This window comes from Aquarana catesbeiana, linkage group LG09 (genome assembly GCF_042186555.1).
Source record: "Aquarana catesbeiana isolate 2022-GZ linkage group LG09, ASM4218655v1, whole genome shotgun sequence".
NCBI classification, from domain to species: domain Eukaryota; kingdom Metazoa; phylum Chordata; class Amphibia; order Anura; family Ranidae; genus Aquarana; species Aquarana catesbeiana.
The window spans coordinates 242116580-242136202 of record NC_133332.1 but is presented as its reverse complement, the minus strand read 5'-3'; the positions used below and the strand labels follow the sequence as shown (position 1 = coordinate 242136202).

Here is a 19623-nt window from a genome sequence, read left to right as displayed (position 1 = left end):
GTCATCCTCAGAAGACGTGGCCTTCTGGTAAATGGAGTTTTTGACCTAAGAGTCCCCTTTCAACTGCTAGTCGTGGTAAAGTGCCCGTGACCAGTACAATGGACCTACGAAAATATCTTGAATGTGTTTACACAGTCATTGTGTGACAACAGCATTAAAATAAACGGCGTGCAAAAAAATTCAGCGTTGACCTCACTGCCATAATGTTATAACAGTCACACCAAATTTAATGACGCTGTAAATGGAGACTGGATTTAAAACAACGTCATAGGATAACATCAGGAATGTCAGGCACAGACATAGGCTGTAGACAGAGCTGGATCAGGCTTTATTTAGATCATATTCATCTTTGATACCACATATGATGCTGTTTAAAAATTGCAAAAGCGACATATAAGATAATGTTGTTAAAGCAGACCTAGATTAGAAATATTAACATTATAGGGTCTATGTATAAAAATTTGCAACACATCTTCATCATAATGTGCAGTTTTTTTCTAGAATTGTCAGCGCCATCTAGGGGCAATAGCGCAGTATTTTTCCTGGAATATCCCAATCAGGAAAAATACTGCATTATTGCCACTAGATGGCGCAGAGGATCCTACGAAATAAACAGGCTAAACAAATTACGGTGAAGATTCCTCATGCCTGTGCAAATGATTAACATATTTGCACAGCCAATTTTTTTTTTCTTTTTTACATAGATCCTGAAGTGTATCTAAAGCCAAGAACAAAAATATTTCAGCTTACCAGGCCTCAGATGTGGTAGCTGCATTAGTTTTCTTTTTTTGGCTTTTTTTTCCACCTGGTGATCCAGACAGTGATGTACTTCCTATTCTAGGGTGACATTGCTCCCTCACTGTACTGTATTTATGGAGGAGTAAACATTGTCACCCTAAGTGCCTCACTCCTGATGTGGACTACGAAACACCTCTCATCTGCAGTTGACAGAGGTGAACTGGGCAAGACATTGATTGGTATTTCAGTGCACCAGAGGCACTCTGTTATCAGATCACTGCAGGAAGTCATGAGCTCACTGGATTTCTGGCAGGATTAGCAGGTATTGAGTTAACAAATAAAACACCTAGCCCAAGCTAGGGTCAGTGGCATATCTTTAATGTGCCCAGACTGAGGATTAAGGTCAGTAGAGGTTGCCTATGGTCTCTGCTTCAACCCCCCTCCTCCCACCCATGTAACTGGGGACTCTGAAGGTGACTGATGTAAAGGGAGTCTGATGTAAGTGGGAGACTGATGGGGACCCTGATGTAAGGGAGGACTCTAATGTAAGGCGGACTCTGATGTAAGAGGGACACTGATGTAAGGGGTAATTCTAATGTAAGGGGGACTCTGATGTAAGGGCGAACTTTAATGTAAGGGGAACTCTGATGTAAAGGGGGACTCTTATGCAGGTTTTTTTTTTTTTAGCTCCACAAATATTCGTAAAATTTACAATGTGGCTCTCGTACTGAAATGTTTGGAGACCCCCTGTTCTAGGGACACTGGAATAAACAATTATACTTACCTTATTCCTCGTTCCTCTAGGATCTGGCGCTAATCTGGGATCTGGGATAAGGAAGGTCCTTGATGTCCTCAGTTCTCATGCTGGTCTTGCATGTAACATGGTGACATCGGAAAGCCTACAATCACAAGAGCCGCGGAGAGGGGCAACTTTGAAGGAATGGTTGTAGAGCTGGGAGTAATCACTGCATTTCCAATCTGGACTAAAAGAGCAAATAACCCTTTTGCAGTTCTAGGGGGAGCCACTACATCAGAAATTTGGGATAGGTCTTAACTTGATACAATTCTCAAATGCAGGTACATTTTCTTTTTTGCAGTTAAGGATTTCGGCTGATGATAAGATTTAATGTGAGTGTCTTGTGTCAGTATATTTCATATGGTGTATTGTGGTGGGAAGGGGTCTGGGTCTTCTTTTCATTTCATTCCTCAGCTCTAGTGAAGTAATTATCCTGGGGAAGTAATGAGATGGTTTCTAATACAAGAGCTTTGTGTTTATTTGGAGAAAATCCTCACACCTACATCAATTATCACAGTTCCTGAGGGCTTTCCCAGGCCGTGACGCAGGTAAGGTGTCAACCACAGTGATTGTTGGTAATGGATGGAAAGTGACAATGAGCCACTGCTTCATGGATTGCTGTGATGGTGGATCTGCTGGATGATCAAAGCCTTGTCTCAGCTGCTGAAGGAAATAAAATACTTGGTCTGGTCTGTGAGGATTTGTTTCCTCAATGACCATCGTATTTATCAGTGTATAACACGCACAGGCATATAACACGCATCTTCAATTTACGAGGGAAGTTTCAGGAAAAAAATTTTTTTTTCAAAATAAATCACTTTGAAGCAAAATAATGGTCAGTGTCCATCAATGCAGCCTGATCTGTGCCCATCTGCAGCCTCAATGCAGCCTGATCTGTGCCCATCTGTAGCCTCAATGCAGCCTGATCTGTGCCCATGTGCAGCCTCAATGCAGCCTGATCTGTGCCCATGTGCAGCCTCAATGCAGCCTGATCTGTGCCCATCTGCAGCTTCAATGCAGCCTGATCTGTGCCCATCTGCAGCCTGATCTGTTCCCATATGCAGCCTCAATGCAGCCTTATCTGTGCCCATCTGCAGCCTGATCTGTGCCCATCTACAGCCTCAATGCAGCCTGATCTGTGCCCATCTGCAGCCTGATCTGTGCCCATCTACAGCCTCAATGCAGCCTGATCTGTGCCCATCTGCAGCCTGGTCTGTGCCCATCTGCAGCCTCAATGCAGTCTGATCTGTGCCCATACATTGCAATGTACCCTCCAATCTAACACCATATGTGTTATTTATTATAATGTGCTTCTCATATCTGCTATCCTCAAAATTTACAATCGCCTGCTCACGTTAGGCATATGAAAATAAGCTGAGAGCAATCACCCATATAGCTAGGGAATATTCCCAGATAATCAGTAGCAGATCTGCTCTTAGATTAGTTCGGTCTGGTATCCCAACAATAGGTAAATTGAGCTAGCCACAGTCTATGACCGTGTAGGTGTGCAGTATAGGAAGATCCTGTTCCAATCTCAAGGTACTTGTTAGGGGTGAGTGAGTTTAGGAATCCCTTTGTCACAGAGTTCCGTACTATGTGTGTTAGGTCAATTTACTCTGTTGTCCAGCAGAAGAGTGAGACCGGACAGGGCCAATGAGGCAGGGGGTCAATGCATTTGGAATGAGTGTGCTATGGTGGAATTACGAGTGATGCCATGTGGGGAAGGGGGGGGGGGTAAGTTCAAGTGTGGACACAGGTTGTAGACAGTCCAAGTGATCTCACCACTCCCCAACAGCATGGAGTTGCCCACCAATGTCCACAAAGGACCTTTTCAGGTCATGTTTCCATGGCACTATGACCACCGCTTCCCCACTCCACAAATTATTCAAGGCTGGTTCCTGGGACAGAGAGGCATGTCCGTGGAGCCCTGTCTGTGTTAAGGCATCTCAGTCACGATGACGTCACGCTATGATATACATTTCAGAACTATCAGACATGTCCCTGTGCTGCTGTTCCTCTTACCTACAATCCAAGATATATAACATATATGGCTAATATACACCCTGTGATATACATTTCACACCTGCATCCTGTTATGTACGTTGCACAGCACTGATCCTCAGGCCTACAACCTCTGATATACTTTGTTCAGCCCTCAGACATGTCCTTGTTTTGAAATATTCAGTTCAGTTTTGGACACCAGATCACAAAAAGGATATCTGGAAACTGGAGAAAGTGTAGAGAAGGGCAACCAAACTGATAAGAGGCATGGAGGAGCTCAGCTATGAGGAAAGATTAGAGGAACTGAATGTATTCTCTCTTGAGAAGAGGAGATTAAGGGGGGATATGATCACCATGTACAAATATAGTAAAACCTTGGATTGCGAGGATAATTCGTTCCAGAAACATGCTTGTAATCCAAAGCACTTGTATATCAAAGCGAATTTCCCCATAAGAAATAATGGAAACTTAGATGATTCGCTCCACAACCATTTATTCATAGGTCCTTCAGTTTATAGTCCAATTAAAAAGATTATAGCAATGTGATAGGTTGTGTAACCATAAAATGTCCATCCACAAACGGCAGTCTCCACCAGGGGATTAGAAGTAAAATCCAGCAGGAGCTACAGAGTATAAAAGAGAAGAGAGGCGCCTCTAAGTGTAACAATATGTTGCTAAATGTTGTACCTTCATTAAATGTAACCATATTGCTACACATAGAGGCACCTCTCTTCTCTTTTATACTCAGATGTGACACTACTTGTATATCAAGTCAAAATTTATTTTAAAAATTTGCTTGTCTTGCAAAACGCTCTCAAACCAAGTTACTCTCAAACCAAGGTTTACTGTACATAAGTATTCCATATAGTGAAATTGGTGCAGAGATATTCATTACAGAGGACAAGGGGGCACTCTTCATGTCTGGGGGAAAAGAGATTTAACCTTCACATCTGGAAAGGTTTCTTCACAGTAAGAGATGTGAAAATGTGGAATTGACTCCCTCAAGAACTAGTTTTGTCCGGTTTAGTAGATTGTTTAAAAAAAAAAAAAAAAGAGCTGGATGCATTTCTAAATACACAAAATATAACTGGATACTAAGATGTATAGGTAATAGTAGCAGAGATTGTTAATCCAGGGAATAGCCGATTGCCTTCAGGGGATCAGGAAGGAATATTTTCCCCACTGGAGTTAATTAGATCATGCTTTATAAAGGTTTTTTATCTTCCTCTGGATGAACTGTGGGTATAGGATTGTGTATGAGGAGGTTTTCCTTTTCTTTCAATTGGTTGACTTAGATAGACTTGTGTCTTTTACAACCTGACTGTATAACTATGAACTATGTAATATACAGTACATTGCAGAGCTCTCAGACATGTCCCTGCTCTGCCCATTCTCATCCCTGCACCCAGTATATATTGTATATCTCTGATCCCTACACCCAGTATATATTGTATATATCTCTGACCCCTACACCCAGTATATATTGTATATATCTCTGATCCCTACACTCAGTATATATTGTATATCTCTGATCCCTACACCCAGTATATATTGTATATATCTCTGATCCCTACACCCAGTATATATTATATATCTCTGATCCCTACACCCAGTATATATTGTATATATCTCTGATCCCTACACCCAGTATATATTGTATATATCTCTGATCCCTACACCCAGTATATATTGTATATATCTCTGATCCCTACACCCAGTATATATTGTATATATCTCTGATCCCTACACCCAGTATATATTGTATATATCTCTGATCCCTACACTCAGTATATATTGTATATCTCTGATCCCTACACCCAGTATATATTGTATATATCTCTGATCCCTACACTCAGTATATATTGTATATCTCTGATCCCTACACCCAGTATATATTGTATATATCTCTGATCCCTACACCCAGTATATATTGTATATATCTCTGATCCCTACACTCAGTATATATTGTATATCTCTGATCCCTACACCCAGTATATATTGTATATATCTCTGATCCCTACACTCAGTATATATTGTATATCTCTGATCCCTACACCCAGTATATATTGTATATATCTCTGATCCCTACACCCAGTATATATTGTATATATCTCTGATCCCTACACTCAGTATACATTGTATATATCTCTGATCCCTACACCCAGTATATATTGTATATATCTCTGATCCCTACACTCAGTATATATTGTATATCTCTGATCCCTGCACCCAGTATACATTGTATATCTCTGATCCCTGCACTCAGTATACATTGTATATCTCTGATCCCTACACTCAGTATACATTGTATATCTCTGATCCCTGCACTCAGTATACATTGTATATCTCTGATCCCTACACCCAGTATACATTGTATATCTCTGATCCCTACACCCAGTATATATTGTATATCTCTGATCCCTACACCCAGTATATATTGTATATCTCTGATCCCTACACCCAGTATATATTGTATATCTCTGATCCCTACACCCAGTATACATTGTATATCTCTGATCCCTGCACCCAGTATATATTGTATATCTCTGATCCCTACACCCAGTATACATTGTATATCTCTGATCCCTGCACTCAGTATACATTGTATATCTCTGATCCCTACACTCAGTATACATTGTATATCTCTGATCCCTGCACTCAGTATACATTGTATATCTCTGATCCCTACACCCAGTATACATTGTATATCTCTGATCCCTACACCCAGTATATATTGTATATCTCTGATCCCTACACCCAGTATATATTGTATATCTCTGATCCCTACACCCAGTATATATTGTATATCTCTGATCCCTACACCCAGTATACATTGTATATCTCTGATCCCTACACCCAGTATATATTGTATATCTCTGATCCCTACACCCAGTATACATTGTATATCTCTGATCCCTACACCCAGTATACATTGTATATCTCTGATCCCTACACTCAGTATACATTGTATATCTCTGATCCCAGCACTTAGTATACATTGTATATCTCTGATCCCTACACTCAGTATATATCTCTGATCCCTACACCCAGTATACATTGTATATCTCTGATCCCTACACTCAGTATATATTGTATATATCTCTGATCCCTACACTTAGTATACATTGTATATCTCTGATCCCTACACTCAGTATATATTGTATATCTCTGATCCCTACACTTAGTATACACTGTATATCTCTGATCCCTACACTCAGTATACATTGTATATCTCTGATCCCTACACTCAGTATATATCTCTGATCCCTGCACTCAGTATATATTGTATATCTCTGATCCCTACACTCAGTATACATTGTATATATCTCTGATCCCTACATTCAGTATATATTGTATATATCTCTGATCCCTACATTCAGTATATCTTGTGATCCCTGCACTCAGTATACATTGTATATCTCTGATCCCTACACTCAGTATATATTGTATATCTCTGATCCCTACACTCAGTATACATTGTATGTATCTCTGATCCCTACACTCAGTATATATTGTATATAACTCTGATCCCTACACTTAGTATACATTGTATATCTCTGATCCCTACACCCAGTATATATTGTATATATCTCTGATCCCTGCACTCAGTATACATTGTATATCTCTGATCCCTACACTCAGTATACATTGTATATCTCTGACCCCCCTCGGGTGTAGATGGTTGCTCCCCCTCAGGTGTAGATGGTTGCTCCCCCTCGGGTGCAGATGGTTTCCCCCCTCGGGTGCAGATGGTGGCTCCCCTTCGGGTGCAGATGGTTGCTCCCCCTCGGGTGTAGATGGTTGCTCCCCCTTGGGTGTAGATGGTGGCTCCCCTTCGGATGTAGATGGTTGCTCCCCCTCCTCAGTCACACACAATGCAGGTCGCCCAGACACGTCTCGCTCCATCAATCTGCGGCCACCCGCATTCCCAGGCACATCCCTCCCGCAGCTCCTGATTGGTGAAGGGGCGGCGGTGGGCGGGCTCAGTGTGTATATAAGGATTGGTTGTACGCTCAGTCTCCAATCACCGCTTACATTCCCGATCTCACAGCTCTCAGATTCTCTCGCTGTGTGTGTGACGTCACGATGTGTCTGGGAACCGGAGAGCGATGTGTGCGGCGCAGAGCCCCCCCCATGCTGTGTCTATCTGACAGCCCGGCCTCCTCTGACCCGGAGAGCACGGTGCCCATCATACCAGCCCTGAGGGCCAGGAACTGCCGCCCCGAGATCTTCACCTTCGATGTGGAGGCGCTACAAGCTGCACCTGCCAAGCCAGCCAGAAGGGGCACCCTAGGGCCCAGAGGCAAGAGAAGCCGCAGGGTGCAGTACCCCGCCAAGGTGCGCAAATACCTACCGCAGCCGGAGACTGACCGGCCCCTGCGCTGGCTCTACATGCTGTGTCTGCTGGTCTTCGTCCAGATCTGCTGCGAGGAGGGCATCCAGGAGGAACAGAGCCTGACAGCCGTGCTGACCATGGGGGATCTGCAGATCTATTCCTCCCCTGTGTACACAGAGCCCCCGGGACTCTTCACCAATCACAGCCAAGGGGCCCATATCAACCACAGCCAGGGGGGCCACATCCACCATGCCACCCTCAGCTGGATGATGTACCAACGATGAGAGAGAGAGGCAGAGGAACCCAGCCTGAGCCCTGCACAAGTCTGATCAGAGACTGCTGCTCTCACGAAGGGGCCCCCAGGGGCCACACTGTACCGGATACTTGAAGAAGAGGCACTGCTACTGCTTCTGTGCTGCTACCCCTGGCAGAGACCGTTCTATGACTGACACTTGAATCCATGGGATCTGCCACATAGACTCTTATTTATCTTAAATCTATTCCTATTTATATATTTTTATATTTATGATGAGATGAAGAATTATTTATGGATTGAACAATGCTGACTGATTTCATGTTTGATTATAATATGTGTGTTAATAAATTCATATTTTATTTATATCTTTGTTTCCTGATGATTTTATTGGTGGGTGATAATGATGTCATAATGCAATGTGGGTGATTGTATCATAATGCAACATAAAAGGTGTTTAAGAAGAATTTATACATTTAAAGTGTTTAATTTTCATGTAAAACAAACTCAGTTTTTTTTAGGAGGTTTGGGGTTTGCAAGTATAAAAAAAAGCCAATTTTTTGTTTGGATTAGTACAACTATAAAATAATAAATATGTAAAACATAATATTTAAAAATACAACTTATTGGTTATAAAAATGTATTATAAAATAATTATTTATAAATATAACTGGTCAATAAATATTCAGTACTTTTAAACAACTAGAAAGCCATGCAAGAGATTTAAACTATGGAATTATTTTGGGATGAATTAAAATGTGAGGATTTAACAAGGGTCCAAATTGAAAGCCAAAGATCCCTCAATCAAAATTACATTGTAAGGATTGTCAAAAAAGTATAAGATGTATTGGGTTGTGTGCCCAGACTTAAAAGATTTCCTTGGGTTGAGGTCAGGCACTTCTGCATTTTTCTGCCAGTTAGCGAATTCAGCATAAACCGGAATCAAGGAAACCAAAGAGAGGGTGACGCAAGCCATGGTTAAATCACATCCGTATCAAAATGGCACAATGTGAATTTCAAAATGTAGAAAAAGAAAATTGCATTATGGTTGTACCCACAATTCGAAGGAAGATGACTGATCTAAAAGTAAATCACCAAACCCAGGTTTAAGCTGGCCATACATCATACGTTCTGATTGTACAATCACTAAACAATCACTCTTAAGGTGACCATGCACTGTACTAGGGATAGGCAACCTATGAGAGATGGAGATCTACCTGGACAACATGGAAGAGATCAAAGATCTCCAGGGTGCAGTGCCCTTTTTTTTTTTAAATGAACCATCAAGCCTCCTATAAAAAACAGCAAGAACACATAGTAGTGTCCTATGCCCCTCTTCACTTCACCCCCTACAGTAGTATCCTCTGACACCCCCACACACATATACAGCAGTGTCCTCTGCCCCTTTCACACCCTCCTCCACAGTAGTGTCCTCTGCCCCCACACAGTAGTGTCCTCTGCCCCCCCCCCACAGTAGTGTCCTCTGCCCCCATACAGTAGTGTCCTCTGCCCCCCCACAGTAATGTCTTCTGCCCCCCAAAGTAGTGTCCTCTGCCCCCCACATTAGTGTCCCCTGCCCCCATACAGTAGTGTCCTCTGCCCCCCACAGTAGTGTCCTCTGCCCCCCCCCACAGTAATGTCTTCTGCCCCCCCACAGTAATGTCTCCCCCCCCCCCCACACACAGTAGTGTCCTCTGCTCCCCTCCCCCCACAGTAGTAGTGTCCTCTGCCCTCCCACAGTAGCGTCCTCTGCTCCCACACAGTAGTGTCTTCTGCCCCCCACAGTAGTGTTCTATGCCCCTCTGCTCTCCTCCCGACACACACACAGTATTATCCTCTGCTCACCCCATAGTAGTGTTCTCTGCCCCTCTTCACTTCACCCCCCACAGTAGTGTCCTCTGACACCCCCACACGCATACACAGCAGTGTCCTCTGCCCCTTTCACACCCTCCTCCACAGTAATGTCCTCTGCCCCACTCCCCACAGTAATGTCTTCTGCCCCCCACATTAGTGTCCTCTGCCTCCCACATTAGTGTCCTCTGCCCCCACACAGTAGTGTCCTCTGCCCCCCCCCCACAGTAGTAGTGTCCTCTGCCCCCCCCCCACAGTAGTAGTGTAATGTCTTCTGCCCCCCACATTAGTGTCCTCTGCCCCCACACAGTAGTGTCCTCTGCCCCCCACATTAGTGTCCTCTGCCCCCACACAGTAGTGTCCTCTGCCCCCCCCCACAGTAGTGTCCTCTGCCCCCATACAGTAGTGTCCTCTGCCCCCCCCCTCCACAGTAGTGTCTTCTGCCCCCACAGTAGTAGTGTCCTCTGCCCCCCCACAGTAGTGTCCTCTGCTCCCACACAGTAATGTCTTCTGCCCCCCCCCCACAGTAGTGTCCTCTGCCCCCCCCCCACAGTAGTGTCATCTGCCCCCACACAGTAGTGTCCTCTGCCCCCCCCCACAGTAGTAGTATCCTCTGCTCCCACACAGTAGTGTCCTCTGCCCCCCCCCCCCCCCACAGTAATGTTCTATGCCCCTCTGCTCTCCTCCTGACACACACACAGTATTATCCTCTGCTCGCCCCATAGTAGTGTCCTCTGCCCCCTTTAGATCATCCCCTCACAGTAGTGTCCTGTACCCTTCCTCTACAGTAATGTCCCTGGCCCCTCCATAGTGGGGGCCACCAACCCTCTTCACAATTGTGTCCACTCCTTATAGCCATGTCTTCTTCCCCCTCACATCACCCCCACAAACACACTGCAGTGTCCTAGCTTCACTCTCCTACCTTACGGAGAGCAGGAGGCAGCACAGTTCTGGACAGAGGGCGGGAGCAGGAACTGCCGGAGTTAACTTTTCATAATAACAAGCTGGTGACTGGTTGCTAGGACCGCCAGGCATCCTAGCAACCAGTCAACTGCTGGTTCATTTGAAAGGTTAAATGGAGCAGCTCCAGAGATGTGCTGCCTCCCGCCCTCCGCTCTGCTGTAAAGGTGAGAACAATGGAGGCTGAGGGTAAGGACTGACACCCAAGTGGATGAGAGAGTTACTCGGACCGTGGTCTGCCATAGTAATCCCTGGAGGCGTCAGTGAAGAAGGGACATGCTCGCGATCTACCAGCGGATGACGGGTAGGGTAGATTGTGATCAACGTGTTGCCGAGCAACGCACTATACACTCTGATTGTACAATCTCCTTTAGAGCTACCATCAACTATGTAGTGCAGGGGCCTGCTGTATTTAATGCTAATACTAAAGTTTGCTATACATGGGTCATTTCTTTTGTTCAACCAGATGGCTAAATTAAAAAATCTGATCCTCCCCACTGTCATTGTATTCTGACAGCAGGGAGACTCCACCATCAGAATATACTGATCAGTGCTGCAGTGTATTGCCTGCATTGCTGATCAATCAAAAAATATATTGACAAGGTGGTCCAACAGAAGTCGATTAGTAGATTAACTTGTGTTCATCCACAGTGGCCGCACATGGATTGAAATTCGGCCGGTCCCCGCTGAACTGGTTGAATTTTGATCCATATATATGGCCAGCTTGGGAATTGTGTAAATTTGTCCTTATATTACATAGTTTTGGTAAGTCTAAGGAGTAGGGGCGGCCCCTCCATTAAGGGCGCATAGGGGGGTGTTTTTTTGAAGCACGTGATTAGAGCTAGAGGCTCTAATAGGCTTCAAAATAGGGTGGGCTCTGGGCACAGAGCACTGCGAACCGAGCCCACCCAGTTGTGTGACAATAGTGAATGAATATTAGGTATTTGTACACTGAATCTTCTCCCCGCCAATCAGGAAGCGGGTCTGCGAGCCATTTCCCGACTTGCCGAAAGGAGAAGCATTCCGATTGGCTGCGGAGGAGGAGGTAGGAGACGAAACCTGCCAGAAAGGGGAAGCCACATGTGATGCCCACCGCCCGTGATGCCCGCAGAGGAAAGCAGGGGTATAGAAAGCCGCCCATGAGCGATACCTGCCACCCATGAGGGGGGAGTGGGTGCACTGTTTGCCACCCCCAAAAAAAATTACCACTAACCACCACTGCTAAGGAGATGCCAGTGACCTCCCTTCTCTCCAATGCAGTTGAGCAGCACATCTAAGTCCCTGACCTGCACCCCCATCCTGCTGATTGGATAATGAAGGAGCATCAGCACACCAAGGAAGTCATCACTCTGCTCCTCACATGTTTCTACAATCACTGATTCTGTTTCTGCTTCATGCAATCATTCTTAGAGATAAAGATTAGCAACAATCTATTTCTATGATCATATACTTGCATCTCTGTTGGGATTTTTCAGGCAAATAAAAAACAAAAATAATGACGAACCTAAAGAAAATAAACATAATAACACACTGATACATGGAAATGAAAAGAAGTGCAATTAGTTACATATTAACTTTCTATAGAAATTGAACTGAGTCAATCAAAGCTGTTTCCAGTGACTTGATATCATAGTACTCAGATGTACTGTGATTGTGAGCAAAACATAATAATGAGGACATAAGGAAAGAGAATAAAATAAAAGGTTAAAATAAGGGTAGAAGGAAATAAAGAGAGGGAGAAGAGGATGAGGGGGAAATGATCTAAACAGCAGGTAAGGAAGAGCAAACACAATATAACGTTTAAACTGTTAGCAAATAATATACTTTATTTTTATTATATATTCTTCTATTGCTCTATTATCATCTATCTAAATCTAAAATCTAATATAAACTTAATTTTATTATATATTATTAAATTATTCTATTATAAGCTACCTGAATCTAATCCAAACTAGTATTTTTATTATATATTATTACTATATTATTATTATTATTATTATTATTATTATTATTTGGTCTTATTGGTGCATTAAAATTGTTGCCCCTGCCCCCGTTGGGTAGATTTTCTTTCACTTCCTGTTCCATCTTACACCATTGAAATGTATAGGAAGTGGAGAGAAATTACTTTTCTTTTTTTGCTATCTGATTTCCTTTAAAAGAGAAGTATGGGTTTGGGTTTTTTTTCCTCCATTATACTTACCTAGGTGGATGCAGCATCGGTCCGATGCTGCATCTGTCCCCCGGTGCCTCTGCATTGAGAACTGAGCAATCGAACACCACCAATGGCTTAGTGTCGGTTCACACTGAGGCAGCATGACTTGCAGCGCGACTGCCTCAGATGACCTGGACACGACACAACACGACAGGAGCGGCGACTTGCAAAACGACTTCTGTATAGAAGTCAATGCAAGTCGCCTCAAGTCGCTCCAAAGTCATACAGGAACCTTTTTCTAAGTCGGAGCAACTTGCGTCGCTCCGAATAGAACAGTTCCATTGTACAGAACGGGACGCTACTTGTCAGGCAGCTAAGTCGCCTGACAAGTCGTCCCAGTGTGAACAAGCACTAAAGCAGCCTTGCACTAAAATGCAACTTTTGCATATGTGGCTGCCCTTGCATTATACATCTCACATTACACCCAGTTTCAAGATGCTGTATTGTACAGGAGCACATTCTCCCAGGATTTGGGATCCCCAACTTTTCCCAGGAACCTGCGGGAAGACCCTATAATGTCACCCACCTATGCGATGTCAAGGAAGTGACAAGTACACTGCTTTTCTGGCAGGATCAACCAGTGCTTTCAGTGCTTTCTGAAAACCAATGCAGCCACCACATCTAATAGTAAGGTTGAAATATAATAAATTTTTGTTCTTTTTTATTGCAGGCATATATTTAGTATCAACAGTATTATGCAGCACTTTACAATTTGTACATTCACATCATTGACTGCTCTCAAGGAGCTTACACTCTATGGTCCCTATCTAACAACCTAGGGCCAATTTACCGACCAGCATTGTTTTTGGTATGTGGGAGGAAACCACATCAAGCACAGGGAAAATATGCAAACTCCATGCAGACAAGCATCTTGGTTGGGGTTTAAAGCAGAGACCCTGGTGCTGGAAGGCAAGAGTGCTAATCACTGAGCCACCATACTACTACTTGGAGTCTGGTATTATTTAAGCGTTGTGTGAGTTCCTCAGGGATTCCTCTCTTTACTCCTGATGGCCAAGAACACAGGGGAGGATCAAGGGCAGAGCAGGCATGTGCAGTTGGTGGAGGGCCGACATTAACATGAACCTGTTACTTACGAGTTACCCCAGACACAGATTCTCTTAAATATTAGGTTACATGTTTTAGGGTCGGTTATCACAGGAGTGGACAGCACTTTACCTCTCCGGCAGCTGTTTGTTCCCAACTGCTGTAGGGGGCAGTGTGGTGCGCAATTCAGGGCATCACACACAGCTCCACTTTTTTTTTTGTACAAACTTTATTTGAAGTATACAAAAGTACACTTCATTCATGTCGCTGTACAGCAGCGAGATGCACTTCGCTGCTGTACGGTGCCATTCCATTCTGTACAGTGCGCTGCGATAAAATGCAGCATATCTGGAACAATTGCTTTCTGTGTGTCTTTGTGTTGGTAGGAGTTTTACAATGCACTATGTGTGAATTCACCCTATAACTGTTACTAAACCCAGGATCCTCCATTCACTATATCTGGTCTCCCACAATACACAGAACATGGAAATGCAATTGTTTTAGTAAATATAAATTGCTAAATACCCTTTCTCATCAACAGTATATAGCAGTCTTGTGATTTCTATCAGTTCCTGGTGAAGCTTGTAGAGGGAGTTTTCATACTGCACTGAGCTGTCCTATGCGGCTGCAGGGCTCCTGACTCTTTGTCTGGACAGTGCTGATTGGCCCTGTGCTGATCATGTGCGTGCTCCCAAGAAAAAAAAAAAACCTCTCTAGCAATACACACCAAACTGAGCATGTGCAATCTGACTCCAAAGGCTCTGTACTTTAAGGAAATGTTCTGGAGTCAGTGGAAGAAGGGGAGGATCAGAGAAGACAGGACCAAACAGCCTTTTTACACAATTCAAAGGATTAGCCCATTAGGTTCCACAGTGAGTATAACAAGCATTCTTTACTGCATATACAGACTGATTTTACTGTTGTGGGTTTAGTAACATTTTAATTATTTTTTGTAATACCCTGATTGTCCATCTGCTGCTTTCTTGTAATTAATTAATATGGAGAGCTCCTTGTAATCTCTTCAGCATTCCAGTAAAATGCTCAGCCTCATTGCTTCACAGATAAAAGAGAGAACAAACTGTGCTAGAGATAATGTCAGAACCACACTGCTGCCCACAATAACTGGGAACCAGAAGATGTTCTTTTTATATCTGACTATACCTAACATGAAATACAGTATAGTTCTTTAAAGGTCAGCTTTCACTGAACATACTAATGTAACACTAATACAGTTTTACATACCAAAAAATCTTTACTGTATGCATGAGCTACTAATCAGCTCACCACTGCTGTGTGGTCTGACTGGTCTGGTCATTACACATCATCTAACATCTGATGGACTTCATAGCTTTCAGCTGTCCCTGATTTAGAAAGGTTGTTCCTTTATTAGAACTAGGGATGAGCTTAAGGTTCGGAACAAACCTTGATTGTTAAGGCGGTCAGACAAATGCCCCAACATTTACCCATTAAGCAGGAGCTGAAGGTAATAAATAATAGCAGTTTTATAAAGGACAGCTTCCTGCTCACAATGGCGGCCGGCAGGGACGGCCCATGCATTGTGGGCACACGGGCACCGCCCCCCCCCCCCATCCATGCGCCCAGCCCCTTTCAGGACGGCGGACGCATGGATTCCTATGGCAGGGCGGGAGTGGGTGGTACTTTTTGAAGCACCTGATCAGAGCCAGAGGCTCCAATAGGCTTCAAAATAGGGTGGGCTCGGGGCACACAGAGTTAATCAGGAAGGCAGGTTGTCAGACTTGTTTCCCGATTGGCCAAAGCTTAGGAAGATTGGCACAGAGGAGACACGAGGACAGACATCCCTGCCGCTGCGCTGGTGGAATCAGGACTGGCGGTAAGTGCCAGACCACCTGCTGGGGGGGTGCTGTCAGAGAGCTGCGAGTGGGGGGGGCTGTCAGAGCCACGAGGGGGGTCGGTGGCTGCATATGATGGGCACAAGTGGCTGCATATACTGGGCACAAGTGGCTGCATATGATGGGCACAAGTGGCTGCATTTCATGGGCACATGAGGCTGCAATTGATGGGGGGGGGGGTTCAGTATTTTTCAGTTTGTTTGCGCCCCCCCAAAAATTTTGAGCACCAGCTGCCACTGGTTAGGGATCTTAGATTGTAAGCTCCTTGAGGCCAGGGACTGACGTGAATATACAATGTATATGTAAAGCACTCTGTAAATTGATGGCACTATATACAGTATCTCACAAAAGTGAGTACACCCCTCACATTTTTGTAAATATTTTATTCTATCTTTTCATGTGACAACATTGAAGAAATTACACTTTTCTACAATGTAAAGTAGTGAGTGTACAGCTTGTATAACACTGTAAATTTGTTGTCCCCTCAAAATAACTCAACAAACAGTCATTAATGCCTAAACCGCTGGCAACAAAAGTGAGTACACCCCTAAGTGAAAATGTCCAAATTGGCCAGGAGGTTCCTCTGGGGCCGAATACAAAAATTGAGCTACGTGCTAGTATCATTCCAATAGTGTGTGTGACTTAGTCATTTGAAGAAAGCCGGTGGGATCAGTGGGTCTTTTCAACAGTTACTACTATACCCAAAACGGCCCCCAAGTTTGAATGCAAACCAGACACCATTGCCGGGTTCCCGGTACAGCGTGCCACAGACACACAAGTTCTAGCAGGATATGGAGATCCCACGACCCTTCCTAGGTTGTCCAAGGTGCAGCATATTATTATCAAGAAGGTGGCCGAGGAATATGGGTATCTATATCCATACATCCCAGCTAGTTTGGAAGAGGAAATTGCGGATAAAGAGATCCAGTGGGTCGACAAAGCTGTACGCAGTTTTCTACACATCCCTTTGAAGATACCCAAGTTGTCACCAAAGATCGCAGCAAGATATGTTTCAGTACTAAATATCTGGGACTACGGCCACCGCATTCACTTAGAATAGATGGTGTGGTCATCTGGAGGCCAGAGAAAAAGGATCTCAGATATTCCATCACTACGGTGAGCAGGAAAGGGGAAGATTTAAAGTTGCCAGACCCTGCCTACTATTGGTAACTGTTGTGAAGATGCCAATATCATCTCTCTCTCTGTGGATTACAAATGTGGATTACAAATTACAAAGCCACTCTACTTCTTTGCACAAAGTTCTTTGTTAATGGGAAGTATCGCAGAAAGCTGTGCTGCCAGGACTGTGCTGGATTGAATGTTGCCGGCAGATACAGTAAGTGATACCTTAAGCCACGTTAGCTAAAACTGAAGTTGTTGGGGTGTTCCACCCTGATCTGTGACTTTCAGCAGACTGTGTTTGCAAACCATGAAGAAAGATTCTTTGTCTTCAGCTGTCATGTGGACAGACTGGGAATATCTTTGCAAGGGGACCTGTGTCATGAAGTGTGGTCCCTTGCACCATGACCTGGCTGCTTGTTGCCTAAAATGCAGTCATGCCTCTTTGTGCCCAGAGTTTCCTTTAAAGAAGAAAGGGAACTGCTGGGAAATGTTGTCCACCCCAAGTGAAATTGATGGACTGAGACATGCCATGGACACTGGGTGTATAGTTAGTTAGAATAGGCTGTGATAAAGAAGCAATTGCCTATTTTCTTCAAATAATGGACTCACCTATGTATTAGGATTGTTACTTGATAAAACCATTACTGAAGTTCTATGCTATTTAGGAAAGGGGGTGGCATTCTCAGCGAGAATGGGGCCTGCTTTCATTATGTAAATATTGTAGACATTTATAGGGTGTATTTACACTGCTATGCTGTCTTTGGCTGAGGACCATTTCTAACCACTATGTACATATTGCATGTTATTATAGGATGCCTTTGCATTATTTATTTCTCTCTTTCAAGGCGGCTGTCTGGGTGGACATGTGTCGTGTTGCCCCAGGCTGCTAGGCTGGAGATTGGGCCTATCCCGTGGGTATCTGGCTGCTAGGCTGTCAGAGGGCCTATCCAGAAGTAAGAGAGCAGCGCAGGGTTGGGGTTGCGGCTTGCAGTCCAACCAGAAGTGACGGTGACGCTTCAGCCAGCCGGTGAACCTGCCGTGGTCGGAGGTAGAGGGGAAGCTGTCACCACAAAGGCGCTATTCACCTTATTACCAGGGACCAGAGTGAGTAACTGAAGCAAGTACCAGAGCAGTATTCTCACCGAACTGGCACAGTGGAGAATCGGGAAACTTCAGATGGTGATCAAGTCAGGGACCCAGCCAGCGGAGGTGACACTTTCAGAGCAGCCTTGTGTGTCAAGCCAGGGACTGAGCAGGCCAGCAGAGGTGAAGCTTGAGAAGTATCTGGAGTGCCAAGCTAGGGACCCAGCAGAGAGGTGGGGGTGACGCTTGAGGAAGATACCATTGCAAGGATTGGAGGAGCTCAAGGGATTCAGTGGCAGTGAATCAGAGGGTCTAGTGAGAGATTGGGAGCTCAGTGGGCTGAAGAACTACAAGGAGTTATTGTAGTGTAAGAGAAAGGAACTGTTACGTTTGTGTTAGGAACTGTTAAAGACTGTTGCCATAGGAGACAGCATTCCTGCACGTGCAGATGTGGCTTCTTGCTAGAGGTCTTTTCCTGCACGCCTGTCCTCCTATTGAAGTCTCGGAGTCTGCTAATTGAACTTGCAACTACCTAAAGGTGTCCTGGCCCTAACCCTCTTTCCCCCCCAAAAATACAAAAAGGAGCGTTAAGAGAAATAAAACCTCTTTTACATCCAAGAAGTGTCTGGCGCCCAATGACTTTCACCATCTTTGCACCCACTATGCCTCACAACCCACTACATACAGAAGGATGTCAGCTATCTCTGGCCCTGGAGGTCCTTATTAGACTGAAGGAGACCTGGGACCTTGCTACACACCACAACAAAGAAATGGGCCAAACTTTGATGGCATCACAAAAATTCAACAGTTTTTGAACAGCACAAACTACATACACCCTAGGTCTCCTCTTCTAATGTGTTTCACGTATCCGGGCTTAATCATAGAGATGGGTGTAATACATTAGAGGGGCAGATCGAGGGTGGAAGGATGTAGTGTGTGCGATCCATCAATAAACTGTTGAACTTTTGTGACGTCATCGGAGTGCAGCCCCTTTCTTAATTGTGGCAGGTATTGCATGGAGTGCTGATGAGCTACCTGAGCTTAGGCACCTGACTGGCTACATTGTGGGAGGACAATCAGGCCACTTGATGGGGTGATGATTCTGAAATCTTTCTACCAAATATGTTATGGTGTAATAAAGATTTTATACAACATCAATTTTTTTTTACAACATCTAAATGAATGGATATTATTATTTTGGATTATTATGTGTCGTTGTAACCAACTATTTTTGTGTAACTGAAGGTGTGGCAAAGGATGTGTCCCTTGCTGACATACATTGTGCTAAAGGTGTACCTCATTGCCATCTTAGAAAGTTGGGAGGTATGTAACTTGTCCCTGGAAGATGTCATCTGT

The 19623-nt window shown here is 44.2% G+C and overlaps 1 protein-coding gene across 1 annotated transcript; it reads left to right on the top strand.

Moving 5' to 3' along the window:
- Positions 1-7535: 7535 nt before the first annotated feature.
- On the top strand, positions 7536-8492 carry IER3 (immediate early response 3). The gene has a single exon (XM_073600048.1). The coding sequence runs from the start codon at positions 7622-7624 to the stop codon at positions 8153-8155; it is 534 nt and encodes a 177-aa protein (XP_073456149.1). The 5' UTR covers positions 7536-7621; the 3' UTR covers positions 8156-8492.
- Positions 8493-19623: the final 11131 nt, after the last annotated feature.